The sequence below is a fragment of the Prionailurus viverrinus genome, chromosome C2 (assembly GCF_022837055.1).
Source record: "Prionailurus viverrinus isolate Anna chromosome C2, UM_Priviv_1.0, whole genome shotgun sequence".
Lineage (NCBI taxonomy): Eukaryota > Metazoa > Chordata > Mammalia > Carnivora > Felidae > Prionailurus > Prionailurus viverrinus.
In genome coordinates this window covers 134,280,813-134,294,247 of record NC_062569.1, presented here as the reverse complement: position 1 = coordinate 134,294,247, position 13,435 = coordinate 134,280,813, and the positions used below count along the sequence as shown (strand labels likewise).

Genomic DNA, 13,435 nt, shown 5'->3' with positions numbered 1-13,435 from the left:
TATTGGAAACTGTATCGAATTACTTTAATCAATCCTCAAAGAATCATACTAAGGTAAGGAAGTGGGAACATCTTATATTCCCTTTTTTACTGGATCCATGAGTCCCCAGTCATCCATTCCATTTGTGCCTCTCATACAGTGAGATGCTATCGATTTATAGAGGGAACGAGGCAATTACACTTGAAAACCACAGTTTCCAAGCAGTAATTTATTATGAATATGCCTTTCAGGGATGTTAAGTTTATTCTCATCTTTATGTGCCTGGAAGACAGAATTTGAGAAAAATCAACAAATGCATGCATCATATACCTGGCATTAGTGCTATTATAAATTCTGCCAAAGAGAATTTTTGTATGATAGCGAGTACAAAGTCCATGAGGATTATGTCCTATTGTTCAACTGCCTTTGTTGCCAATTACTGTAAAGTTTTATTAACCCATTTGGAACACTGGAGGAGGGAGATGGGAACCGGGATTGAATTCCACTGATTGATTTCTTGGCTACAGCCAAGAGGGGCTGTTCTGGGCGATTGTTCAAATGCTTGAAGGATTTCTAGAATATAGCTTGTTCTAGTCTTTTGTTGCTTACTACGTAGGCAATGATTGCAGAAAAACAAAAGTTTCACTATTTTGGACTTTCTCAGTTTCATACAAAATGCAATCTTGCTCCAATACTACTATGTGGAGGGGATTGGGGATTGGAAGAAAAGAATTGGCTGATTTAGTAAAGAACATGAAATTGGGTCAAGAGAAGCTAAGGTAGAATTACACTCTTCAGTTGAATTGCCCAAGGACTAAGACACAGGGACTTTATCCAACACCAAATGGAACTTTAAGTATTTTTCTTTCTCTGCATTTGAGAAAACAGCATGTATATTGCTAAGCACACTGCTAAAACATCCCTTTGCATATGACACCAGAACTGTTAAAGTATTTTTCCACTGTAATTTTATTTGGATTGACCGGCCATGGTCTTGCTAAAAAGATGAAATTAGTTATATCGAAGTTGATAAGAATTTCTGTAAGGGGATATCTATTTTGCCAATACAGTGTAGAGAAATAAACTTAGTCTCTAAAGGCAGGCATACATGGATTCAGACTCCACTTTCCCTGCTAAGTATGTTATAAGGGCCTTGGGCTGAACTTGTCTCAAACAGTTTTGTCCACCAAGAATTATTATCTCCATTTAAGTAACAGGAAAAATAAAAATCCAAGATTTCTAAAACATGATTTAAAAATTATTATCTTGTAGGTAACACTCCTTGTAACTGGTTTGAAAAACAAAATAAATGGATTTCTGTCTTCTTATCCTCTACCTGCCTAGTACAGGGCCTGCACAAAGTAAGCACAGGAGATTCCTCACCACAAATCACTGAAAATTGTTGTGGCTTTGGATCATTCTGGAGTTATCACATTCAGTTTATACTGAATCCTTCATGGTACAAATATAAATGAACAATTAAAACCTTCCATTTGCAGAATCCTAAATAATACTAATTAATAGGTAGGTTCTTACAAAATGCCAAAAGAAAAATAGTATGCCAATGATAAAATACCATATAGATATGAAAATGCATGCACACCTTTTTTGCCCACTCAAGATAAGAGTAATTAATATTCAGGTAATTTGTTCACCTTCTAGTAAACAGAGCCAATTATTATTCTCTCTGTGCACATTTCTTTAAATATAGTTATTTAACTCCTTTCCTAGAAATTCCCTATTGAGAAGTACAGTACAGACTTCTTAGAAGAGAAATACCAGAGCAAAATATTGTGAAATGAAATGGCAAACAAAGTAGTACACAAATTGAAGAACTCTAGTTTTAAGAATGGAAGGTCATTTTTAAAAACTGGCTAATTTCTGTGAAAGTTAATGTTGTAGTGAATCGTTTTGTTGGAAATTATCATCATATATGTGTATACAAGGAGATGAAAGAAAGACAGAACACAAGGTAAAAATACAATCTGATAAAATCTCCAAATGTTCCATCCTTATGTAACAATTATATTTATATTTTCTATATCGGTTTTGATATGAAGAACTTCTCTCTCTTCATGGACAAAGGCAGCTGAAAGGTGCTTGTGAAACAGAGTCTGGGAAAATAGAGTACAACCCAAACTAGAGTACCTAATATTTCCACCTTCATATCAAAATACTTCAAATTAGAATCATTTTCTAATCCCCCCAGGGGTTCCTCTTATAATTACTGTGGTGACTAATGACCGTGAATAATTCAATGGGCCACTCCAAAAGTGTCCTTTTTTCCACCTCTCCAGTCAGGAGCACATCTAGTCACCAAAATTCATCTATTCCACTTGAAAAATAGCAATTGTACTCTCCTCTACCAGGGCAAAGTTCCTACCCTTATCCACTAGTAGGAGCTCGTCAGTGTTCCAATCCTTAACCACTTTCACCTTGACCATAAAAACAGCTTCTCAGTTGGCCTCCTTACTCTACTTGATTTTCCACTTGGTCCCAGGGTTGCCTTAATGACACATGGACTGACTATACCACACATATGCAAAAAATTTCAGAAAAAATATTTCCGTCATTTAACAAAAAATTAAAGAAAACTCTTTTAGACTTGACACCAAACTCCCTTCCTGCCATGGCCTTCACAAATATCGAGATAAGTTTAGACTTACCTGTGTTCCATATATTGATGTGTTTTGTCACATCACCATGTATGCATTCCATATTTCCCTCTCCCTGGTACATTTCTAAGAATCCTTTAAAATCTAGTTTATATGAAGATGTTTTCAGTTTCTGACTCAAAAGGAAAATAATTGCCTAACCCTTGGTGCTCCCGTTGCACTTTTTTATACCTCTTTAAAAAAAAAAAAAGTTAATGAATTAGTTTTTCACTAAAGTCCAAGCTTCATGAGAATAGAGGCTATGTCTTAGTCATCCTTTTATCTCCATTCCTTAAAAATTTTTGACCTAAATAAATAAACAATAAATACTTGTGTAGTGAATAAATGATCATTAATAAGATCAAAAGATCCCAATTGTTATCACTTGCAAGTGTGGCTTTGATGCTCAATCTATAGAGTTCAGTAAGCCACAGACAGACATGTGAATCATCATGAAGTTCCCATGAGAAGCATTAGGACAGACAAAATTATACATCTTCTTAGCTGTATTCCTCAATTGTTCCTTTAAATGCTAAATACTTAGAATTCTATTAACTACTGTTAAAATTATATATAGATTTCCTAGAATAATGCTTTTTTGTTATTTAGCAAGCATTTGTGGAATACTATCAATGCTATGCCTTTCTTAGATTAGGGATTCAATGACTAAGGACTCTTATATAAGTATCTCATATATATCAACAGTTGTAATATGCTTTTGGGCTTATTCAATACCATGTTTACCATTTTTTATTCCCTTAAATGGGGGTGCTCTGTCCTTTACAATGGCTGTGATCTTTATCGTGTCCTGTTTTAGATGTTAGGTGATCGATCCATGAATTTCCCACTGGTTTATATTCATTTTAATTAGAGCCAATTACAAAAGTCTAATTTAGTTGAATATATCCCCAGCAATACTGTCCATAAATGTCCCAAATTAGGTATTACCTTAGTAGATTAATTGACACATGCACTTTCATTTTCCCAATTAATTTTGTGGAACACAAGGAGAAATTTCAGAATCAAATATATTTTTAAAACCCAGCAGATGGCAGTGCAGTGCAGAATATTCCATTTTTAAGGATCGCACTTAATTTTTCCAAGTCAATTTCTAGAAGTAAAATGTGTTTCTTGATCCATGCCTGCATGTAGGCATATGGAAGAGGAGCAGGTGAAGCACAAGACAGGCTGAGGAGAGCAAATGGATCGGATTCTGGTCAGAGAATGGCATAGAATTCTTCAGGGCAATGTTTGTATCTTTCCCACTAAGAATCTCTGACTCAAGCAGCAAAGAAATACTGAATGGAAATAGCGATTGGGTTTATTCATTGCTCAATGTAGCCATGTACTGGGAATTTTAAGTGTTTTATTCTACTATAAAATGGCCATCACCAACAAATTTTGTTCTGCAGAATGTAAACGTTACTTCAGCCCCCATATTTTCAAATAATAAGTTTATAAGTAAATGAAGTGGTTACTGGATACTGCAGATAATGTGAAAAACATTCCAACAAATTGCCCCGCATAACACGTATAAACAATCGTAGGAGGTGTAATCATTAGGAGCTAAATGTCCAAACTATAGTATTAATTTATCAAGGTTAAAATCAAGAAATTAAACATTCATATTCAACATCTATGAAGGAATATATATCTTCTTTTCCAAATTTAAAATTCTAAGCTTCTTTTACAAATGACTAATTAATTAAATGAAATGAATATTTACTTTGGAAATTGAAATACATGCTCTGAGTAAAGACCTAAATGACAAAAAATACGTAACAAATATCCAAACGTTGTACATATGGTTGGCAATTAAATGTACTATGCAAGAAATTTACAAATTCAATCTTTTTTTTTCTAAAGGAAATGTCTCAATAGAATGCCTGCCTGGTTCTAGTCCTTGTGCTGATGGTCTAAAGTGCATAGCAAATGATTTATTTTGTGATGGAGAAATTAACTGTCCAGATGGCTCTGATGAAGACAATGACACTTGTGGTAAGTAATGTCCCCCACATTTTCTCACCCCACTGCTTTTTCATCCTCCCTCACTGTGTACACACAAACACATATCCCTCAGATACCAGAAACTACTGGAGAAAGAGATATTCCAATACACATGATTATAATTTAATACAAAATCTAAAAAAATAATTATATTAATATTTTTCTAATCTATTTTATGCAATATTAGACACTGATTAAGTGGAATTCTATTTGATGTTTATGGATACAATGCTGTGATTAATGTTTGTCATAAATGAGGGAAGAGAATGTCATTGTTTCTCATCCTTTAATAAACTACTCCAAACTATTATGAATTTGAATGCACTTTCATGTTTTTTTAGCATTACACCATAATATCAATCTTTTTTTTGTGTGTGATTTCAATGGCTTCTAACTCAGTAATTGCTGCTCCTTAATTTTGATTGTTGCTTTTATTTGATCTTTGACATGGAGACAAGAAAAAATGTACTTGAGTTGTAGTTCTATGAATAATAGAAACAGTTATGAATAAGATCTTGTCTTATGAATAAAACATCCATGTTTTATTTGTAAACTTTGGCATCTGTTTTAAGTGTTATTATTATTATTATTATTATTATTATACACTTAAGTAGTACTTACTATATGCCAAGCATGACTCTAAGTGATTTAAACATATTTACTTTTTGACTTATTTCATTTGATAGTTGTGCAGCATATATATGAAAGATTATCACATAACTACAAATATAGATTGATAAGCAAGGTGAAGAATTATAGGAACAATTCTAATTTATAATTTTTTCTTAAACAATTAAACAGAAAGCATGAATTGAACACATCTGTGGTGTGGTTTATAATCAGTCTTAAAATTGACCATGAGCACAATTAGTTCCTGAAATGTACAAAGGTTGTAGTTACAACTTTCTACACTTGCTCTTCTTTTATTTGTTGCATTTTGTGCTTCTTGTATGACATTAATTGAAGATGAGTGCTCCAAAAACAACCAAAGCTTAAAAAGTTACCTATCCACTCGGTACTCACTTTAAAAGACAGGCAGTTGGCCTGTTTTCCAGGAGCGACTCAAAAAAAAGGCAACTTGACTAAAGAGGCTTCTACTAAGCAATCCCAATTCAAATGTTCTTTGATAAAATTCAAACCTTCAAAGTTTAACTACATACTTTGAAGTGCACTCAGAGCATATTGGAAGAAAGTGCAGGCTACAGAATATTTTTTAATCTATTTTATATAACTAAGTTACTCAAAGAAGAAGAAAGCAACATTCTTTTTTTGCTATGGTTTCCAGGCAGTTTCCAAAAGCTTTTCAGGGAGAATATGATACAAGTGTGCCATCATGAGGTAACAAAGGTGATGTTTCTTAATATTTCAAAAAGAATAATGAATGTCAAAGTTAGACACATAGCTTTAAGCCTATATAATGATAATTGATAAACTTAAGTAGAGGGAAATATGTAAGATGAGTTCAATAATCAGAAAATGTACTACACCTATTATTATTTGGTCTTCAATGTCATGGAGTTAATAATGTTCATGGTAAAGTAATGTCAGTGCATCTCCAAAAATAACCGTGGAAGTATCATGTTAGTGTAACAATTTGTCCTAAAATAAGTTACAAGGTCATGAATTCTTTTTCCAAGTCACTATAAATTAATGGCATGAGCCTTGGCATTAGAACTGAATTAATTCTTTAAATTTGCCTTAAGTACATATCAGACTGCATTTTTAGTTTTCAACGTCATGGAGGTTTTGTGTTAAGTGAACTTTAGTATCAACAGACCATCCATGTCACTAACTTTCTTAAGTCTCTAGATGCTCATTTTTCATTTTTATTGGCTCTCTTCGCTATTTGATTTTTAAAATTAGCATTATATTTATCTTGGAAAACAAATTTAAAGCCTTTGTGGAATAAATGTGGACTAATCAATCAGTTAATCTATCCTTATCCAGCTAGGATTCAGGCCTATAAGTTGTTTTGTTCATCATTCATCCTTAATGATGGTGAGCCCAAAAGCCTAGTGCACTTCACCTCAGCACCAACCTGATCATCTAATAGCATAATTTCTATGTGAAAGCTTGTGTCCATCAATCTACATTCCCAAAAAATTAATTTAAGAGAATTCTCTCTCTATGAAATTGACCCTTGTGCACTCTCTCTTTCTTTTTTCTCCAGCTGTGAGCTCTAATTCTAGTATGTGTTATTAATAGAGTCACATTAATGTTGACTTCCTCACATAGCTTCCTTTTTTAGTCCTTAGTTATTTAGGTCTTATGCAACTTATAGCTGACTGTAGCTGAACCAAGAGTTTTTAAAATTGTTTTTCTCTTCTGATTAGAATGGCATCAGCAGGAAAGTTCGCTTTTTAGCTGACCTATGAGAAGGAAAGATGCTGACTCACAGCCTTTAGACCAATGTTCAGACCTATTTGGAAGTTGTCAACCGTCTCTATAGATTGTTTGCATGCCTCTGTATGTGTGCACAATAGACCTCGGTGAACGGGCATAGATCATGTTTGTTTTATATATCCTGGAGAGTTCAGTGCCCTGTGCAAGCGCACAACTAGTAAATATTCAGCCAGCAGAGGGAGCTCTCAGGAGGTTCTGAGAGCATAACTTTTAGGAATCCCCTCCCATTACAGGCACCTTTCAGAGAGCTCAGTAAATGCCTGATATTATTTGACAGGCTCATTTATCTCCCACTCAGGATTTTTTTTTTCATGCTGCACCGTAAAGCACTATGCAGTCTAAAAAGTCATAATCCTGAACGCCAGTTATCATACTTATCCATGGCTGGGTTAGATCTATTTTGCTGAAAGGCTATCCCCCTTCATTGTCTTGTGTAATATTAGGTTCTCCAGAAACGTCCTGAAATTAAATGAAAGAATGTATGAGAAGGCCCCTAGAAGGAGTCGACACCTTGAAATAATAATATTTTGGCATTCTGAACATTTCTATTATAAGTACCTCAATACTATCGTGTTTTTGGGTTTTTTTTTTAAATGCTTTCAGAATATGCTTCTTAAGAATACTCTTAACAGTCACATGCAAGAATTCATCAATGACCCTTTAGACCAGAACTGGATGTGCAGATTGCCCATTCCTACTGAAAGTCAGCAAATTCATAGCACACTGGAAAAATTGATCATATTTCTAAGGATAGGCTAAGTACTATGGTAAACAATCTTCGCAATTTAAGATAGTAACAGTTTATTTATCACATCCTGATCCAAGGGGCTGCCCTCTGTGTAGACATCCAGGAAACCAGCTCCTTTCTCATCCCCTCTGTCTCTTGTCCTCCCCTGGATCCTTTGCAACCCACTGACAGACAAGGAAGACTGTCTCAGAAGATCTTTTTAGGAATCACCTCTGGAAATAAACATAATGACTTCCGCAACAGTTTCATGGCCAGGATCTGTCACATGGCCCATTATTGGAAGTGCAGCCTAGTGATGGACCCAGAAGGGACTGAAAAAGGGTGTGACAAACCTACAACTATCCTGCCACCAGGGACATAACTCAGGTTGTTGGAAAACTTTGAATTTTGTTGTACAACACAGAGCCGCTGATCCACCTCCCAAAAGTGTAGTGAATGGGTATGCAGAAGTGAAGAATTCCTAAAATGTTTCCAGATTTGTGAGTTGGTTTTATAAATTCTTAAGCCAGAAGGAAAATTCCCTTTTCCTTCTATCTTTTTTGCTTCTTTCTATTTGTCATAGAATTCTATTGCAATGTGCCCTATTTTAATTTTAAGAACAGTGAAAATGATGGAATTTTTTTAAAAATCTTGTTTCTTCTTTTATTTACAGTTCTGCACACACATGCCCCCCCTTTTAAGTTCAAAGAGTAAATGATAACATCACCATAGCTGTATATATTGAGGTATCAGGTAGTATACCCCTGTATGCTCAGGAGTAAGAATGCCTGGCTTTGAATTGTCACTAATAATCTGGGAAAACTTTTGCCAGTTACTTAACCCCTCTGTGCCTCACTTTTCCCACCCATAACTTTGTAAGGTTGTTGTGAAGATCACATTAATACATACATAACACCTTTACAATAGTGGCTGGCACATAGTAAATACTCCACCAATTATAGCAGTTACATTTTAGGACTGTCAAGATTGATTGCTCATCAAATATAAACTATTTAAAATAACAGTGGACTTGCTTGCACTGCCTGTAATCTTGAAGTCCGTATGCTTTTTTGACAAAGTGATTGGAAGGCTCCATATATCACCTAAAATATAAGCAGGCACTATTTTTACTTTTCTAGTCATTGAAGCTAAGGGATTAATTGTCCCATTTATTTGGCATGGTTTGCAGAGAGTTGAGGGTGAATGAGAGGTTTCCTTTTACAACTAGAAAATTACTTAAATCTGCATTAAATAATCAGATATTTTGCTGTTTATTTTCAAATCATACAAATTATCCTTAATCATCTTTATTTGCTCCAGTAAGAATTACACATAAGGAGATTCAGTTATCTCAACAAGTCACAGTACTCTGCATTTCCTTTCCCAGATCTCCGAAGATTTTTCAGTGCTTAATGCTTCTATCTTAGATTATCTTTTCTGTTCTCCAAGTTTGTTGCTTATTTGTTGTTTTGTTTTTTGTCTTCAGCTGGGAGTCAGGTTATCAAGTTATAATCCAATGCAATTAATTCCTAGCTCATTGTTTTTAAACAGACTGAGTCTTACAATTTACAATTTTACACTCTTACAATCATAAAGTGATTTCTTATGCTTTTAAAAAAATACCAAAAATAGCAAAAAGCCAACCAAAAGCAAGAGAGTTCTGCCAAGATTTCTATATGCTGTTTAATTTGTCAATTTTTTCCTTTGTCCATATAAAATATTTGTTGTCCTATAATAGCTTGTATTTAATTACTTGACAGAAATGTTGTATAATGTTACAATGAGGTTTTCCATCCATTAGCTTATTCTAAGTCTCACGTTCTAAGAGCAGAAATTTAATTTTAGTAATTTTTTTAAATCTCCCTATCCTCCATTCTTCTGGCCTATAAGGAATTAACAACCTACCAAGAGAAAAAGGACACATTCTAGGAGTAATTATTTTAAAATGTAGTATCAAGAGTATTAAGTAAAAAGTATATAGAAAATAATCTAAGAAAAATTAAAGATTGTGAAAAAATGGCTTTTATTTTTTAACACATAGTATGCATTGTAACTGTAAAGGGAACACAAAAGTTAGTGAGGTACGGTTCCTGGTTTATGCCTTCAGTAAGATTTTAAACTAGCTGGAAATGATTCAGACATAAGTTAAAGACAACTAATAACACGAGACATCAAAGAGAGTATATGAAGTAAATATGCTACAAGAATTAAAAGAGGAAAATGAGTGGTCATGAAACGCAGAAGACATATTCAGGAATATTGAATGACAATATTGAGATAGCAAATTCATACAAAAGAAGCAAGAAGTTTAAAAGATGGGTGGAATAGATCAGATGAATGGAATTTGCTACAGGCCACTGGCACCACATATATCATTTGCCTGGCCATATTGTGATCATTTTCAGGAGGACATAGCACAGAATGCATATATTTAAAATTCACCCTTACTCCAATTTAATGAGGAAAATAAGACCAAAAAAATAGTAGTTATTTGTCTAAATTAGGAGTTTATAATTCAAATATATTTATTTCCTTAAAAATATGAAAAAATAGGGACACCTGCGTGGCTCAGTTGGTTAAGTGTCCTACTTGGGCTCAGGTCATGATCTTGCAGTTTGGGAGTTCGAGTCCCGCATCAGGATCTGTGCTAACAGAAAATGAAGCCTGCTTCGGATTCTGTGTCTCTCCTCTCTCTGCCTCTCCCATGCACTGCTCTGTCTCTATCTCTCAATAATAAATAAACATTAAATAAATTTTTTGAAAGGTACTCACTTTAAAAAAAATGTGACAAATACTAAAAATGCAGTTTAGGTATGGGCATTTAGAAGTAAAATGCTTTTCTAAAGGAATCTATGGTGAGTTATGAGCAAGTATATGAAAATTGGCAATAGATTTTAAACATGAGATCTGATCTACTCCTATTGGATCATTTCAGTCATATAGATTCAGTCATAACTGTTCTGTGAAGGGTTCATTAGCCCATTTGAATCCCATTTCACTTGATAAAACTTTCCAGGACTGTTTTTTGTCTAACACGACTTCTCATTTTTTTCCACAGCCACAGCTTGTGATGGCAGGTTTTTGTTGACTGAAACTTCTGGGTCCTTCCAGGCTGTTCATTACCCAAAGCCTTCTAAATCAAGTGTTGTTTGCCAGTGGATTATACGGTAATATATCATTTTCTATTCCCTGTTGTTAAGTCATAAAGTCTTTCCCTGATACAATAAGTCTTACCACCTATTGTAGTCTATTTTTTAACAATCATTTTCACTGGCTATGAAGCAGTCTTCCCAACTGATAACCTGTCCTAGAAGTTTCTCTCTCATTCTTCAAAAAGTTTCTCTCTCATTCTTCTATCCTATGGGTAATTCTGTCTAATTAATGGGGCCATCGTAGGATTCTGTGGCAAACTTTCCGCCCCTTATGATTGGCACAAATCAAGGGTTGCCAAAGTGAACAGCACACATTTATATCTATATACTGCAATATATAATATTTCCCATTACTTGCATCCTGGCCACCAGGGATTCTTTTCTCATTATGCCAGCATCTATATGAAAATGTCCTCTGACGTGATTTAGTCATGGCAGATTAAGAGTTGGGGACACCCTCTATACACATCCTCCTAGACAATAGTAGCTAGATCTTGAATAACACTAAGATCAGTTAGCATGTCAAATACATGATATTGACCTCCAAGCTCTTAATTCAATCCACTGATTCAATCATTATGATGATCCAAATAACTAAACTGCTGAAGACTGATTGACCTTAATGTTTATCTAAGCATTTTGTACACAGGAGCAGTATCTGATGTTCCTCCCAGATTCCAAAGGAAAATAATCTGTACTCAAATAAATAAAAGCAAAGCTGAAATAAACTCATTATAACTTTTTAAGTTCAGTTTAAATAAGTTAATGAGCAATATAAATTTTAAAAAAATCATCTTAAGCCACTGATCATTTTTCTCCACAGAGCATGAAGAATAAACGTTCTCTGGAATTCACTTTGATAAATGACATTCTAGTTAGTTCATTTCTCTTAACAGCTGGGTAGGACTGTGGTTTTCCGATCCAACTTACTGTATAATAGTTTTAATCATTGTGATGACTCACTAGAAAACTAGGAGAATCAACATTACAACTGATTAAAGAAGGTTATAAGGCAATGCCAAACACATTCTTGCCAACCATGTATGATAGAAAATGGTTCCATAAAGATTCACAGTGTTGTTTCCTAGTGTAGACATACCCCAGAGATAAGATGGGATATGAAGGGAAATTCGTATTTCCCTTCAAATTCATGAAGGGAAGAAGAACATTCTGTTCTCTTTAAATAATTTCTATTTTGGAGTTCAGCCACATGTAAGATATGTTTTCATGCTCTAGACAACATGTTACTTGTATGCCAAAGATAAGATTTTGTATTCAAAATGACAGCTCACTTGTCAAGTGAAGAATTAAACAATTTGGGGGATATTTTTTCTAATAGAATCAGATCAAATTTAAAAAGAAGCATTTATAAATGGCTATTAGCATTGATTACAAGTAAAATGAAAAATATTCTATTCCTTACTTAAAATGTCAGCAGAAAGGTTTAGAAAAATCTTAAATTACTTTCTCTGAAAATGGAAAGAACATGAATCCTAAATTATTTCTTCATGCAATCTTTGAAATTTTATTCACACCAAATAAATATAATTTAATTGTTAAATTTAATTGTTAAATGTTTAATAAAACTGGATCACACTTGTAGGAGAGCTTATAAGGAGAACCCAACAAACTTTTGCCATTGTAGTAATATCATTTATGTAACAATCAAACTATGTTAATTAAGGATTTGTATGGTTTTATTCTTTTTTACTTTTTTTTCCATTACTTAATTTTTAAAACCATTTTTAAGAAATACACCATTAGTGCAGCAATGATGTCCAAACCCCAAAGGACCTAAAATGTTACCCTAAACACTGCACTTCAAGATGAAATCATGAATTAATTCATCATATAAACAACCTAACTATTTTGTTTTTCTTCTTGAAACTGGTTACTACAATGGTGATACATTGTCTTTGATAGTTTGTTTTTCCTAATTATGATCAAAGGGGGTCATAAAGATAATCATGTTTCCTATAAGCTTGAAGACCATTAAATGGTAGAGAAAAGTTTAAGATGCAATTAAACTATATTTTGGGCTAGACCAGCCCATCGTTGGAATTATATTAAAACTACATTTAGCAGAGAATCAAATATGAAGAATATGAGCACTCGAGACAATCTGTATGAATTAAAATCTTCCCTCTACAGATTCAAAATATGTGATCTCTAGCTAATAACTAAATCTCTTTGACCCAAAATTTCTACGTCCTTAGAGTTCAACATCTCTAAATTCAGAGGCCAAAGTCATTATTAAATGTAGTAATGAATGTAAAGGGCTTAGCCCCATATTAAATTATCAAAAAAACTGGGCTTTAAAAAAAAAATTTTGATACAGAAATATAAAATGCATTAAGTTATATTTAGAAGAATACCCATTCCCTTAAAAATCAAAAGATAACCATGTCTACATGATAAAAAACAGATATTAGATTTTCTAATTAGTCTTCTATCTATAAATGACCAAATTTTTATTGCAAGTTGGCTTTTCTGAGTCAGAAGAAATACTCACT

At 33.7% G+C, this 13,435-nt stretch overlaps 1 protein-coding gene across 1 annotated transcript in view; it reads left to right on the top strand.

The window, feature by feature from the left end:
• TMPRSS15 (transmembrane serine protease 15) overlaps nt 1-13,435 on the top strand; it is a 121,964-nt gene that overhangs the window by 22,674 nt on the left and 85,855 nt on the right. The window contains exons 6-7 of the mRNA XM_047873966.1: nt 4,500-4,631; nt 10,829-10,937. Of these exons, the coding sequence (XP_047729922.1) occupies nt 4,500-4,631; nt 10,829-10,937 (241 nt within the window). The remainder of the gene's footprint in view (nt 1-4,499; nt 4,632-10,828; nt 10,938-13,435) is intronic.